Consider the following 13,745-nt stretch of genomic DNA (forward strand, 5'->3'; position numbering starts at 1 on the left):
GTTAGAGCACAAAACATGGCGATGGAAGTTGAAGCAGCGCTTGCAAAGGCGTCATTGTCATTCTGTCGAGCAGCAGACTTGCAGATGTGACTTTGAAATCTGGTTTTTTGGATAATGGGTAGATTGAATTCTGCCTCCTTTCTCTTTCACTGCCCCTTTTACTCACACAGACAGAGCTGCAGTGCTATTCTGAGAGAGTTAGCTGCCTCAACCCACGCACAGAATCTGAGAAGGAGAGAAAGGGAGAACGAGGGAGAAGGAGGGAGCAAGAGGAAGAAAGCTTTACAGAATACCTACTCTGTTCCCTTGCATTCACGCACACCAAGTTTGGCATTTCCCTCTCTGCGCTCAAAGCTTTCCGTTCTTGCCCCTTATACCCCTAAACACACACACACACACACACACACACACACACACACACACACACACACACACACACACACACACACACACACACACACACACACCTTCACGGTTTCAGATTCTACCCAGTTTACTGCACCACCGCAGCCGATTTACATGCGTGATTAACCCTCTATCGTATGTAGCATTGACAGTATTTGTAGATCTTTTTGGTGGTGCTGTTTGTGTGATGTGCTGTGTTGTATTGGTAAGTGCTGGGAGAAATGTACTTGATTCTGTGCCACCCACACACTGCCCTCCCACTCATGGTCGTCTCTGCATCTATACCTCTGGCTCTTCTCACTCGCCACAATCTATTTGCTGATTTAAATCCCTACCCTGCATTTATCCCTCTGCTCTTTCTCTATCTATCACTGGCTTTTCAGAAGCGTGTTCCTACTGCAACCCAACACGACACACGAACACACAATCACACGCAAGCACACAATGCAATTAATACAAACGTAGATATTTTTCTGCACTGAATATGTGCTTACTGGCTTGTCAGTAGTGAGTGAGGAGAGGAGCGTCTGTCTGATAATCTCTCTTTTTTTTTGTATTGCAGTGGACCTTTAGTCGACATGTTCCAGGTTTGATTGTCAACGTGTAAAAACCTGGAGACAGATATGGAAATCAAGCGCAAGATTTAGAAGCACCAGAAAAGAAATCAGTGGGAGAACTACTGCATTGTGTTTCCCATTTCTCCTCTGATGAACCCTCCTCAGAAGGTCAGAGGAGCATGTAACTGAAACAAGTGGAGCCGTTGGTGATTTCAGCATTCTGTCTCCCCCATCTGTGCCTACATTCTCTGCTACAGATAGGGACGTTTTGATAATTACATATAATTATAATTTCTGTGGGAGACAGATCTGCTTCTGTCTATTATTGCCAACACCTCCAACACAATAACTTCACACATTTACATATTTCTCAACAAAAGTGATATTCTTTGAACCTCAGAAAAATCTGGAATAATTTTAAATAGAGAAGACATGTCACACAGACGAGCAATGCACCATTCAGTTCATGTCTAATTAGCCACACAGTTTAATGACAAGGGTGATGCTTTGTGTCTGAAAGCTCGATGCAGAACACTTAAAATCCATGATATATATATTTTTTCATCATTCTGCAATGCATTTTGCGGGGTGGGAGTCATTTCCCCGGTTTATGATTACTCCTAATACTCAGCTTCTACTTCCTTCCACTACTTAAGCCAAGCCTCCGTCTTTATCACCCCTGGTCCAATCACAGTAACAATCCATGCCAGGTGGGCACAGATGCACATTAATCTGACCACAAGGACGATTCAGATAAATTTCGTCCATGTTTGTAGATGTGGCGCATGTTTAGACCGAGTCAAAATGGATGTTAGGCATCATTAGTTGACAGTTTTCCTCATTATTGCACTCTATTAATTCCATTTGATTGTTTACGATGCCAAAAAAACACACCAAAATACATCAAATGATAAACTTCTTCCAGAAATTCTGCACCTTAGTGCAGAATTTTAAATGCATGTAGTACAGAGTGAAATAGTCATCCAGGAATGAGGAGATAAAATTGCCCCCATAGACGAGAGCCACAGTCATCACAGGAATGTATAAGACTCGTATACTGAATTAAAACAAACTTGCTACTAATTTTTACGGACCGTGTGTGGTCACAAAAATTAATTTCATCCATCAGGCCTAGAGATGCGTCTTTTCGATCAGCAAGAACATGTAGAGAAAGGCATTAGTGACTAAAAGCATTAAGTTTAATGTTTTCAGTGCATCCTTTTGATATTCTCATGCTGTCGGAGGGCAAAAGATAAAGACATTATACATTCAGAGCACCTCCTCAGCTGTAAATGAAAACTATTTGAACACAATTATCAGTGATTAGGAGAGCTTATTAACTGATTGTCAGAGTGGTAATCCCACTCCCAAGTTTGTTTGTATTTTTTCCTCTTTATATTCATACACTATTTTTAAACAGTTTCTAGCAAGTCTAAAAAAGAGGCTTCAGACTTCATCATTCAGCGATTCTGAATAAAACCAATACATCATCAATATCCTGTAGGCTGTGCATGCGACTTGAACACTTCACATGCCACTTTAGTGGGTTAAACTGCAAAAGTGGATACAGTGTTGCAACTGCATTGACTCAACAACAGAAAATAGATCTCTTAGTCATGTAAAAATGACGCCCACCACCAATCTCCGAGTCCTCGCTGTCTCTCTGCTCTCCCTCCTTACTGCCCCACTTGCCACCGTTGTTGAGACCTCTCCATCCTCCCCCCCTCCTCAAATCGAGAGCTCAGGGAGGCCATTTACAGAGCAGTCCAAGACTGGCCCCAGCCCCTCTCTCCTGCTCCTCGCCATGCAGGCGAACATCAGGCCAGCTGCTCTCCAGCGCAAGACGAAACCCCCCGAGAAACAGGCAGAGACCTCAGATGGAGTTCTGGAGGAGCCTCCCAGACCCCTTCCCCAGGTCATGTTCCCCAAGAACGTGACTTCGGCGGAGGCCCTTGCACCTCCCTTAGGTGCAGCCCAGGTAGCACCCATTCGACCCCGCCTGGTGGATATATGGATGGATGGATGCCGGGGTTACTACGATGTAATGGGACAATTTGATAGCGCCTTCAACTGCTCCAAGGACACCTTCATCTTTTGCTGTGGAACCTGCCACTATCGCTTCTGCTGCCCGGAGCGAAGTCGACAACTGGAGCAGGATAATTGTAGAAACTATGACTCTCCAGACTGGGCCAAGCCACATACAGACGCCATGATTACACCAGAGGAATTAGGCAACGACCTGACTGACATCGATCCTCTGAAGCAGCAGAGCCACAACACGGGCTTCGTCATTGGAGGTGTGGTTGTGTTCATGGTGGCTGTTGCTGTGGGCATCAAGGTGGTGTTCAACAAGGTGCAACAAGAGGCCAACCAAAGGGACCTCAATATGCCCAGGTGAAGCTTTAGAAACGTGTTTTCTCATTTATTAATGTGTGAATACTGAGCTCAGAGTCACATTACTAGTTATCTGCTGTTAGAATGTCTGCTGTTAGTTTTATGCTTGTTTTGCTCCTTTTTAAAATTCCACATATGGTATTCAGACATTGAAACAGGCCCTGTCTTATTCTTACATTATTCTTACATATTCTTACATGTGCATTTTAAATGTGCAGGAATCTAATTAAATACAGTACATTTATGGATAATGTAAGACATGTTTCATAAATTGCTATCATATCAAAAGAGCATTCATTCACAAATAGACATGGTTTAATATTGGTTTTCTTAGTCAAATACAAACCATCTTCTGCCCACAATGAGACACCCTTCAACCAATACTCATAAAGACGGATGTGAAAAATTAAGCATAGTGATAGAATTCGATGTGATATGATCAGCTTTATAGGCAAATATTTCTTCAATATTTACGAGCCAATTTTCTTCTGCATTTCCTGTTTTGCTTCTGTTCATTGTGGCACCAGAGCCCTGGTTGACATGCTGCGGCACCAATCCAGCCCAGTCCAGCAAGATGAGAGAAACAATAGTGTGGCTCTCGCTGTCGGGGACGGACAGGGAACCCTTGGGAGACCTCCAAAAAATCTTTACGCCCCAGGACTACCCAGCAAGGACAACAGATGTGAGGGTCTAGAGTCTCTTTTACACCATTGATACAAATACAGTTTTAATAGTCATGCCAGTATGGGAGAAATGTTTTTTATTTACCCCATCACAAGATAATGCTCTTATCATAAGGTATTATGGAATAGAATCAGCCCTTAAATGATTTTATGGAAATAATATAATAAGAAAATTTATTGGTATTGAAGAGATCTATGATTCTCTGGGTGTTGTATTATGTGTCCACTTTAAGATCAAAGTATTTACATGATTTAAAACCTGAAGATACAGTAAATGCTTTTAAAATAACACGATGATGCCATGATGTAAGCATTTCTTTACTGGAAAATGCCTGATGTTTATTTTGAGCTGATTGTTTTATGTTCTTTTGACATGCAGTGGGCAATTTGCAGCACAATTTCATTCATTCCTCAGGATCCAGTCCCAAACACACCGCCACAATCGGTAAGGCAGCCAATGAAAGCCAGACATCTACTTAAAATACGTACAATCACCATAATGCTGCATTTAGTCTGCTTTGCTTCATTTTGATACTGAAAACTTATTTATCACAACAGTAATAATAATTATTGTAGCCTCAGCTGCATGTGTTGGTGTTGAAAGCTGCCGTCTGTGCTGCTAAATGTTAGGAGATTCAAACGCTGCAGTGTGCTGTGCAATATCCAGAGGAGCAAATCTCATTTAACACACAGTTGTTTTCTCTGCGTGGTCTCTACAGAACGCACCCCTCGCATGAACAATGCTCAGCTGGCAGGTGGAGGCACCCTGCTCTCCAGTAAACACAACAACACCAAATCCCAGCCTTCTTTCCACCACTCCCTGCACAACCTGGCTCAGCTCCCACCCTCCTATGAAAGCGCCACCAAGCCGGAGCTTAACAGATACTCCTCACTCAAACGTCTCGGTAAGTCGCTCGGTGTCTGACCATCGCTGCACTTACACCTCTGTTTTTGTAGCTACTTAATTTCATTTGTCGGTGTCGAGGTACGGGGACACTCTTGACACTATTACATGAAGCGCAGCATTCAACATAATGCCCAGATGCTGTTAACTGTGGTTATAAACACTTTTTGTTTGGCTTCCAGAGAAAGGACTTGATGAATACTCGTCTGGTTACTGCACCACCAAGCGTCGTCCTCACACAGCCCAACCAGCCCTCCAGTCCTCTCAACACCACCTCCACTGGGGCGGAGATTACACCCTCAGTGGGAGAGGAACCCTCCCTAGACACGCAATGCGTCCTTGGATCCCACCGCCTCCTTCCGGAATGCCTGCTTCACCAACCCCCAATCCTTATCCATTGGATCCCCCGGAGCCACAGTACAACCCCAATTACGATACTCTCTCCAAGCCAAGGAAAGTTAAGTCCAGTGACCAACTATTAAATATGGGTGATGTTCCTGGGAACACGGGGACCCTGTCCAGGCTGTCTAAGAACCAACAACACCAGTACTACAAAGCCATGGCTGCCTCCAACAAGAATTCCAACACTCAGACCCTCACCAGGAAGCCCCAGGACAGGAGAGAGGAGAGGCAGGAACGGATGCTCATGTCCCCAGACCATTTGGAGGAGAGAATGGTGGTAGATCCGTATGCCAACACAGGAGGGTGTGTCCCCACACTGCCTCGCCAGCAAAAGGCCCAGTCCCAGCAGAACGTCTGCGCCACGCCCTCCCTCGACCGACACCACATGATCAAGATGAACTCTCACCCCACATCTGGACGAGAGCAGGAGAGGAGCACGGCCATGACGGGGCACATGAGCGGAGGCATGGGGTGGGCAGGGGAGATGCCCGGAGCTGGGGTAGTCATGGGAACGGGAACACTAGGGGGCCACAGTGCCAGGAGGATGGCTTTTGCAGCGAAAAGGCAGAACACCATTGAGCAGCTACATTTCATACCGGGAGGAGGCAGCGGGGGGTCAGCAGGAAGTGGAGGGGGGAGTCAGGGGATCAGGACAGGGAGTAAAAATGAGGTGACAGTGTGAGGTTTGTGCCTAATGTAGAGTTTACCACTCATTAGAAGTAGAAGGAATAGATTAGCCTTCAGCATTTAACTATTAGATATCCAAGTGCAAGACATAAACCTAGAAGTATTTAGTATAGTAACAGTATAAAACATTTCAGCTATTAGAATCAGTGTTATCTTGTATTTAGATAGGTTATATAATTCCTTTTACTTTGAAAATGTAAGTGGGGATTATCTGCTCCAATTATGTGATAACCTACATCAGCCATATTTCTTAATAAAATCTGCCATATTGCCATAAACAGCAGTGCCATTACTTCTGGAAAGACTGACAGGAAGGGTGAAACAAAGCCAACAGGAGTGTCGTTCATAATTTTTATTTTAATATATGTTTTTCAAAAAGTACTCAGGAGCCATATTAGATAGGGAATGAGACAATATTATAAAACAAACCGACGAAGAGGAGCACTAAATTGGATGTTTTACCACACAGTGTAAAAGAGAACTGAGCCAACGAGCTGCTGGGCTGTCAACCTGCGCAATTCTCACCAACGATGATTTATCAAACTGACTCTCATGAGAGAAAGGACCAGGTGAGTCTGAATGACTGTTGCCTGTTGTGGGATTTTTGGAGTTGTGACACTCTACTGAGCCAACCTCATCCTGACACAGCATGACAGAACTGATTTTTATTGCTTCCTATCTAAATGAGTGGATGTGGTGGTGGTGGGGGGCTGTTTTTTGACAGTGAAACAGCAGCCTGAAGTTATTGGCAGGACTCCAAGCCCAATCTGAACAGCAGATGTACCCACATTACCTATCCGATGCCTGGGTTGCCTAGTTTTTCCATGTGACCTTAGATCAAATCCTCCGAGGAACTCAAGCTGACAGCTGGTCCACTGCAAGAGTGTAAACCGATGTTCAAGTAACTGCCATCACGATAGATGACTTCTCCCATCTGTAGATCAGGACCTAACCATGAAATGCAGAGCCATCTGTCACATAACCACAAAACCATCTTGATACTAATTGAGACAAGTCAGGATAGAACAGAAAAGACGTGCTCAGTTCACCAATAAAAAGTCAACTTGCTTCAATGTAGGTTCTGCAAGGGAGATTAGCTTTTCTATAGAGCACAAAGGAATAGACCATGACGCAGAGGTTGCACGTACACAACTGTCCTTCAAAGCCATTTATGGAGATACAAAGAAAATGCCACAGAGAAAGCTGATCTGACAATCACTATTTTATTATTTTCACTAGGTGACAAATTATACAAGTCAGTGATATTTTGTACGAGGAATGAATGGCTTCAGAGTAAGCCAAACTCAGTCAGGATGGAGAGGACAACTCGAGTCGTCCTCCTGCTTGGCTCCAGATGCCGAAGAGATGTGGATGGTTAGAAAGCCCTGCCCATCCTGAAGACGAAGACCTTGCTGTATCATAACGCAGTTCAGTCAGAATGAGTAAAAAATAAGTTAAAAAAAAAACAGAAAAGAGAAAAAAACTTCAATAACAATGCTTATCAGTACTAAGGGCTATCCTATCCTATATACTGTAGTATGTGATATCTGTGGTCCATATAAAATGCTATCTCTTTCTCTTGATTTTGTGTTGATATTGTCATGATGTATAAGTATTAATGTGTACAAAATTGAGTAATTTAAGCACAGTTCAAATAGAATCACAGAGACAAACCTTTGCACAAATCTGTCCCCTGATATTTGCACCAGATACAAACTGACTTTGTATCACATCCTTAAGGTTTACATTCTGTACAAGCATGGCTGAAGGTGTGACTGATCAATGAAAGTATTTGTACTGAGTTTTTTTTTTATCAAAAGAAATCAGGCAGGTGAACGGACGAACCTGTTCCTGCTTGGTTTATGTTCTGATGTTCAGTCTTGTGAAAGGATCCAGAGATGAAATACACAGAAAGACAGATTTAATTTGGACAATCTTCCTATACACAGTGCTACATGTAGTTGTTATTAATATGATGGAGTGTTATTATTAAGAATTATTATAACTGTTATGGGTATTATTAACAATTATCTTATGATGTGATGTTCTTTTACTTGATGGGATTTATGTGTTTATTGTTTTTAGATAACTAGCATCCTCATGACTAGTTGGTTTTTTCATACATCTGGTCATAAATTCAAGTTTTTGAGAACATTCTAAATCTTGATGCATGCCAGCTCCATTTCATTTAGAGGCATTTACAGTATAGCTGGATTTTGAAGTCATGTATCCTTACATGGCCAGCTCTCCAACTATATGTACTGTGCCTGGATATCGGCCTTATTCTTGATCTCAAGTGATTACTTAGGTTTCCACTCGGGTACAAAAACATCTATTGAAAAAATCTACAGCCTTCTAATGGTACGTGTAGATGAGGATGTTTTACCAGCCAGTGAAGGATATATATGTGTGTGGGATGGGCCCAAATGTTATTAACGCCACCAGACTGGAGGCAGTCTTCACTGCTGCAGTCTGACTGAAAATACTATGGGTTGTGCATACTAAACCCATGATGCCATAAAGTATGTATGTCTGGATGAATGTTTATTACACAGGTTGGAGAGAAATAGAGTTCCAACAGAAACCCGAATGCTTCAAGTGTAGTGTCTTTTCAGGGAAATAGAACAGATGAAATACAGTAGTATTAGATTTTTTTAATAGAGCCAAAAAAAAGGTCTGTAGCAAAGTCTGTAAAATCTCATAAGCCATATCCATTGAAATTCATTATCATTCTTTTATAAATGGTTAATCTAATTTGTGCAAGTATTGTATTTTGTATAGCTGGTACAATCAGAATATTTTGAGTGATCTCTTCGACATTGATTTGAGGATTCGACAAAATTATGTGTTAGTATTTAATGAATTGTACAGTGCCAAACTCATAACATTTTGTTGTCTCTCTATTTTCATAGCCTCCTACAAAATGACAGGGGTTATCTTTTTCACAACTGAGAACTAGTATACAAGCAAACATGCTAAACAAAGCTAAATATCAGAAAGAAATGAATGAATATGGTGTATGTTTTTACCATTATGAATTCATTTAGAGGTGATGATTACTGACCACCTGTAATGTGAAGCATTTGCTATCTGTTAATTGTATGGACATGGTCTGCATCCAGTAATTAAAGTCATGGATTTATTTTTAATGCCTATAAATTTAAAAACAACCATTTTGATTAATCAATGTTTGGTCAATGCATTGATCCCCTTGGATACAACAGTGACTTACAAAGAATTTGTATAATAAAGTTGGTGGGAAAAAACACTTTGACATTCGTCATTCAACATTTAACACAATTTTGTTGCTGTTTGTCTATTTATTGGGCAGAAACACGAGAATAAAACTTGTGCAATTATGTTTACTGCTCTGGTAGATTGATTTCCACCACCAAAATGCACTGTTCTGTCGTTCACTGTAAGGATTATACTAGCACTTTGCCATCCATTTACAATCTTATTTTGAATAGGGAAATAATCAAGTAATTGGAACCAAAGTAAAAACTATTTATTTGAGCCATAGGCTTGCCTTCTAGCCTTCTTAAAATTTGTAGAGAATATTTTTCCACTAGATATTTAAGTATTGGCCAACAATACTTCCTGCAATTGCTTAAACAAATGTTATAATGCTTGGCACAAAGCTACTTGTAGACTATAAGGACTAATTTGCTAAGTCATCTAGTTATATTAACATAAAAATTAGCTTAAATACATGCCAAGTCAATAGAAATGAGTAAACAAAGAATCCTCAACACTGACACGGTAACATCCTGCAATGAAAATACCACTTCTGTGAATATATTATTGTTACAGAGAAAATTTTCTCAAGAGTAAATGAAGTAAAAGAAGTAATTTAATAAAGAAGGGGTTCTGGTTGAAGTGAAGCTAGTGTTGCAAAAACCTTTTCTAATCTTAGGCCGACATCTTATGTATCGATGGCATGTTTATACAACAACACTCAATTTTGAAACCACTGTCTTGGTCAGTAATTGTGATCCTAAAAATATTCACAAGACACGTTAATATTTTTCAAAACAGGTCAGAGCTGAGGCAGCAGTTCCATATCAACCAAAAGTCTTTAGTCTTCAGTAGGTTGGACACACAGAGTGTCGATGTTAGAAAACTGCAATGTGAGGCATTGTGTAAAGCCACAGCAAGGCTATACAGTGCCAGGGGGAGTTAACAACTGTGTGCTAAATGAAATGAAAATGTAAAATTGTCTTCATATAATTTACAGCTTTAGCCCATCTGAGTACAGAGTTATATCATTCTGTACCTGTTGGACCCTTGGTGGGACATAAGAGCTATGAAGCTCATATTCAAAACCTCCAGTGAATCCATTTATTGAGATGTATGAAGGCTAAAATGAAATACCAGACTTAGGCATTGTACTGACACTAATATATTTTTTTTCCAAGAGGCACACAAAATGCACAAAAATAATTATGTTTGATTTGGGCACTGACTCCCGCTTATGCAAATGTTGTAATTTGCTCTTTTCACCACCAGGAGGTTCAGAGGCTCCTTAGAGCTGCATGCAGCAAAATCTGTATGACTGCTTTCTGAACTATTCTTATTAAAATTACATTAATCATAGATCACTGTGAAACTGAATAAAAGCATGAATAAAACTGCAAATTCTGAAGTATTGTTTTAAAACTAATAATGATGCAGATGTGAGTCCTAATCTTGGGACGTTTCTATGGTCAAAGGGTCATGTTATAAGGGTTAGACTACTAGGACTATTGTTATTAGGTGTAACAACATTACGGGTAGAGTTACTTTGCAGGATGTTTGCATTCTCTGAGTGTCATCTGGTCTTTAAATGCATCACTCTTATGTGGACTTACGTTAAAAGAGGAAAATAGTTCAATATTATCTGACTATTTCAAGCTGTTTTATGGTTGATAAACTAATGGATTATCATTCATGCGTTATAAATGTACAGCATTAAATGAAACACCCTTTTTCACAAATCGTGCTCATTTAAGACATTGATCATGGCTGGGAAAGATTGCATATTTTCTCAAAACAAAAATATAATATTCAAAGCGGGAAATGTATTTTTAAACCTTTTCATGCTTTCCGAATTCAAAGATACATGATATTTTCATGATTACCATTCTAACCCAAGCATTAATACCATCCTTAAAAATCAGGGGAACTGAACATGAATTATTCATATCCTTGATTAAAATGACTGAATCAAAAACTTGATGAATATACTGATAAAAAGATGATCTCCAGGGCTCGAAATTAACCTTTTTTCTTGGTAGCACTGGTGCTCCTACATTTAGAAGTTAGTAGCACCAGCAAAGACTTTAGGAGCACCTACCCAAAAGCAAGGCAGTAACAGAGCGATAGAGACCGCTCCGCTCATCTCCGTTCCGCGCGCCTCTCTCCCTCGCCCAGGAGAGCAGCCGCAGCAGCACTCTCATTGTTTCCTGGCAGGAAACATTCTCCGGCGCCTACATCCACACAAAACTGTATGAGAGACGCTCACCTGAGGATGCTGCGTTGGTCCGCCTCAGGGTCAGGGGCCAAACCGAGGCACTACCTGGTTGTGGCTTAAATATCACATTGTGGCACGCTGTCAGGCCAGCCGGGTACCTGGACTGAACCATTTTGGTTAATATTGGATTGTTTTGTATTTTAAAACATCACTAAAAGATGTTTTATGTTGCCCCAAACTCCACCATGCCTTTAGTGAACATTCATTTGCATTTTTCTCGGTCATTTTGTCCTCAGCTCGGACTTCAGGGGATAATTCTGGGCAAAAGATCTGTGCTTTGTTTCGTAGCGGCGCTTCATGTTATTAATTAATTAGTGCTACGTGTTCAGACTATATGACGTAAAATGGTTTTGAACTGCCTGACGGAGGAATAAACATAAATTTCGTCCACTCATTATTAACCAGTGGTTTTCCTCGTTAACCTCCCTTCGTTTGGAGCTATGCTGTCTCGCTAGAAGAAGTTCTGTGCTCCGCTGTAGCGGTAAACTCACAGCGGTAGCGGCAGCGAGCTGTCTCACTTCCTGGTACGCTGACAGCGCAGGGTAGACAAAGGATCTGATTGGCTGAACTGAGTGGAGCTACTACCGTATTAACTGGAGGAGCAGCGCCCTCCGTCTGTAGCTGTGAACTGCAAGTAAAAATGCGCCAAGAAAATCTACTCTGGTGAATTTATCATGGAGTGTTCACGGGTCCGGACAGAACCATCACGCGGTCCCGATCCGGACCGCGGTCCGCCATTTGGTGACTCCTGCTCTATGGAAAGAGAGAAAGAGTGAGAGAGAAGAGAAAAAAAAGGCGCATCAAATTTTTTTCCCTAGTCACACCGGTGCTCCCAAATATATTTAATAGTAGCACTAATAAAAATTTGGGCGCATATGCGACCAAAATTGTCGCAATTTCGAGCCCTGATCTCACCAGAAATTTCTTTAGTTACACTCGACACTTTTCAGAGCTTTAGTAGAACATAAATTATATAAACCTACACTGAATCTACATTTTTTAATCATCATACTGATCAGAGAACAGAATTAACTCATAAAGGGCTGATCATTTTATGAAGCTCCATTATGTAGAGTTGTTGGTCAAACTGAAGGGAGTATGTGTATGCGTATGTGATTTGTCATTGACAGAGGAAACAATTGTTCAGACTATGACACAGACTGAATGAATACATTCAGGCAACAACTACAACAATAACAGAAATACTGGAAATGATGGCATCTATAACAAGGCACTCAGAAACGTCAGTTCACTTCACCCATTAGGTCAATGTAAGAATATAGAAGCAATAGTCTCTTGATAATTTGACTCTCTTACAATACCTTGACCACAAAAATCCACAACTTGAGAGTATGTAAAATTTTAGACCAACATCAATTAGGATAGACTCAATCAGAACTTGATCTTAGTTGCAAGTCTGCATAACTTTTTGTTATTCAGCAAGAGTTAACTTTTCATGTGCCCTAGAACTTCAAACATCTTAGATCAGCAGATCTGAAATATAAGTTGTCTTCACATCATACTTTGATGTGGTAGATTTAATGGTTATGTCAGACTCATTTTTCCAAGCATGGTGGGTATTTTCTATGATAGTACAAGCAAAAAATATTGGCCTTGTTACACAATATTGAAGAAAAATAATTCTGTATTCAGATGATGATATGGATTACCGCCTACATCAAATACAATGATCCTTAAATCATGTCTACCTCTCTATAACAAGGGAAAAAGTAAGCAGATTATCTTTCTTACTTTTTTTTTTTTGGCCCATTCTGCTGATGAAGAAATAAAATGGAGAAAAAAAAAACAACCTACTGAAGACATGTACAAAAATATAAATTACAGGCACATTATATTTGTATTTATAATGAATATATCTGAAACTGTTAGGAAACGCTTTTGCACAATAAGCTGATGTAAAAAATATAATACAGATTCGTTCAATGTTCTACTTCTATGACATAATTCAAAGTGCAGTAGTTGAACGCATAATCTACACTAAACCCCACTGGAAGATTGAGATTAAATTGGGATTTTAATTTCTCTACTTGGAAATGAATATTCTTTCTCATGTAATGCTAAGTAGCCACAGGAGACGTTATAAGATGTAATAACCCTCTGGTTCAGCAGGCCTAAAGGGACCCAGCCGTTATGAAGCCAGGGTAAAAGCTCCCACTACACGGGGGTGAGACAGGGTGTCG

At 40.7% G+C, this 13,745-nt stretch overlaps 1 protein-coding gene across 1 annotated transcript; it reads left to right on the forward strand.

Moving 5' to 3' along the window:
• Positions 1 to 2,586: 2,586 nt before the first annotated feature.
• On the forward strand, positions 2,587 to 6,027 carry LOC137602147 (protein shisa-7). The gene is made up of 5 exons (XM_068324770.1): positions 2,587 to 3,356; positions 3,884 to 4,038; positions 4,419 to 4,484; positions 4,759 to 4,944; positions 5,126 to 6,027. Exons 1-5 carry the CDS (start codon positions 2,587 to 2,589, stop codon positions 6,025 to 6,027), a joined length of 2,079 nt encoding a protein of 692 aa, XP_068180871.1.
• The last annotated feature ends 7,718 nt before the right edge of the window (positions 6,028 to 13,745 follow it).

The sequence above is a fragment of the Antennarius striatus genome, chromosome 9 (genome assembly GCF_040054535.1).
Source record: "Antennarius striatus isolate MH-2024 chromosome 9, ASM4005453v1, whole genome shotgun sequence".
In the NCBI taxonomy this organism is placed as follows: Eukaryota; Metazoa; Chordata; class Actinopteri; order Lophiiformes; family Antennariidae; genus Antennarius; species Antennarius striatus.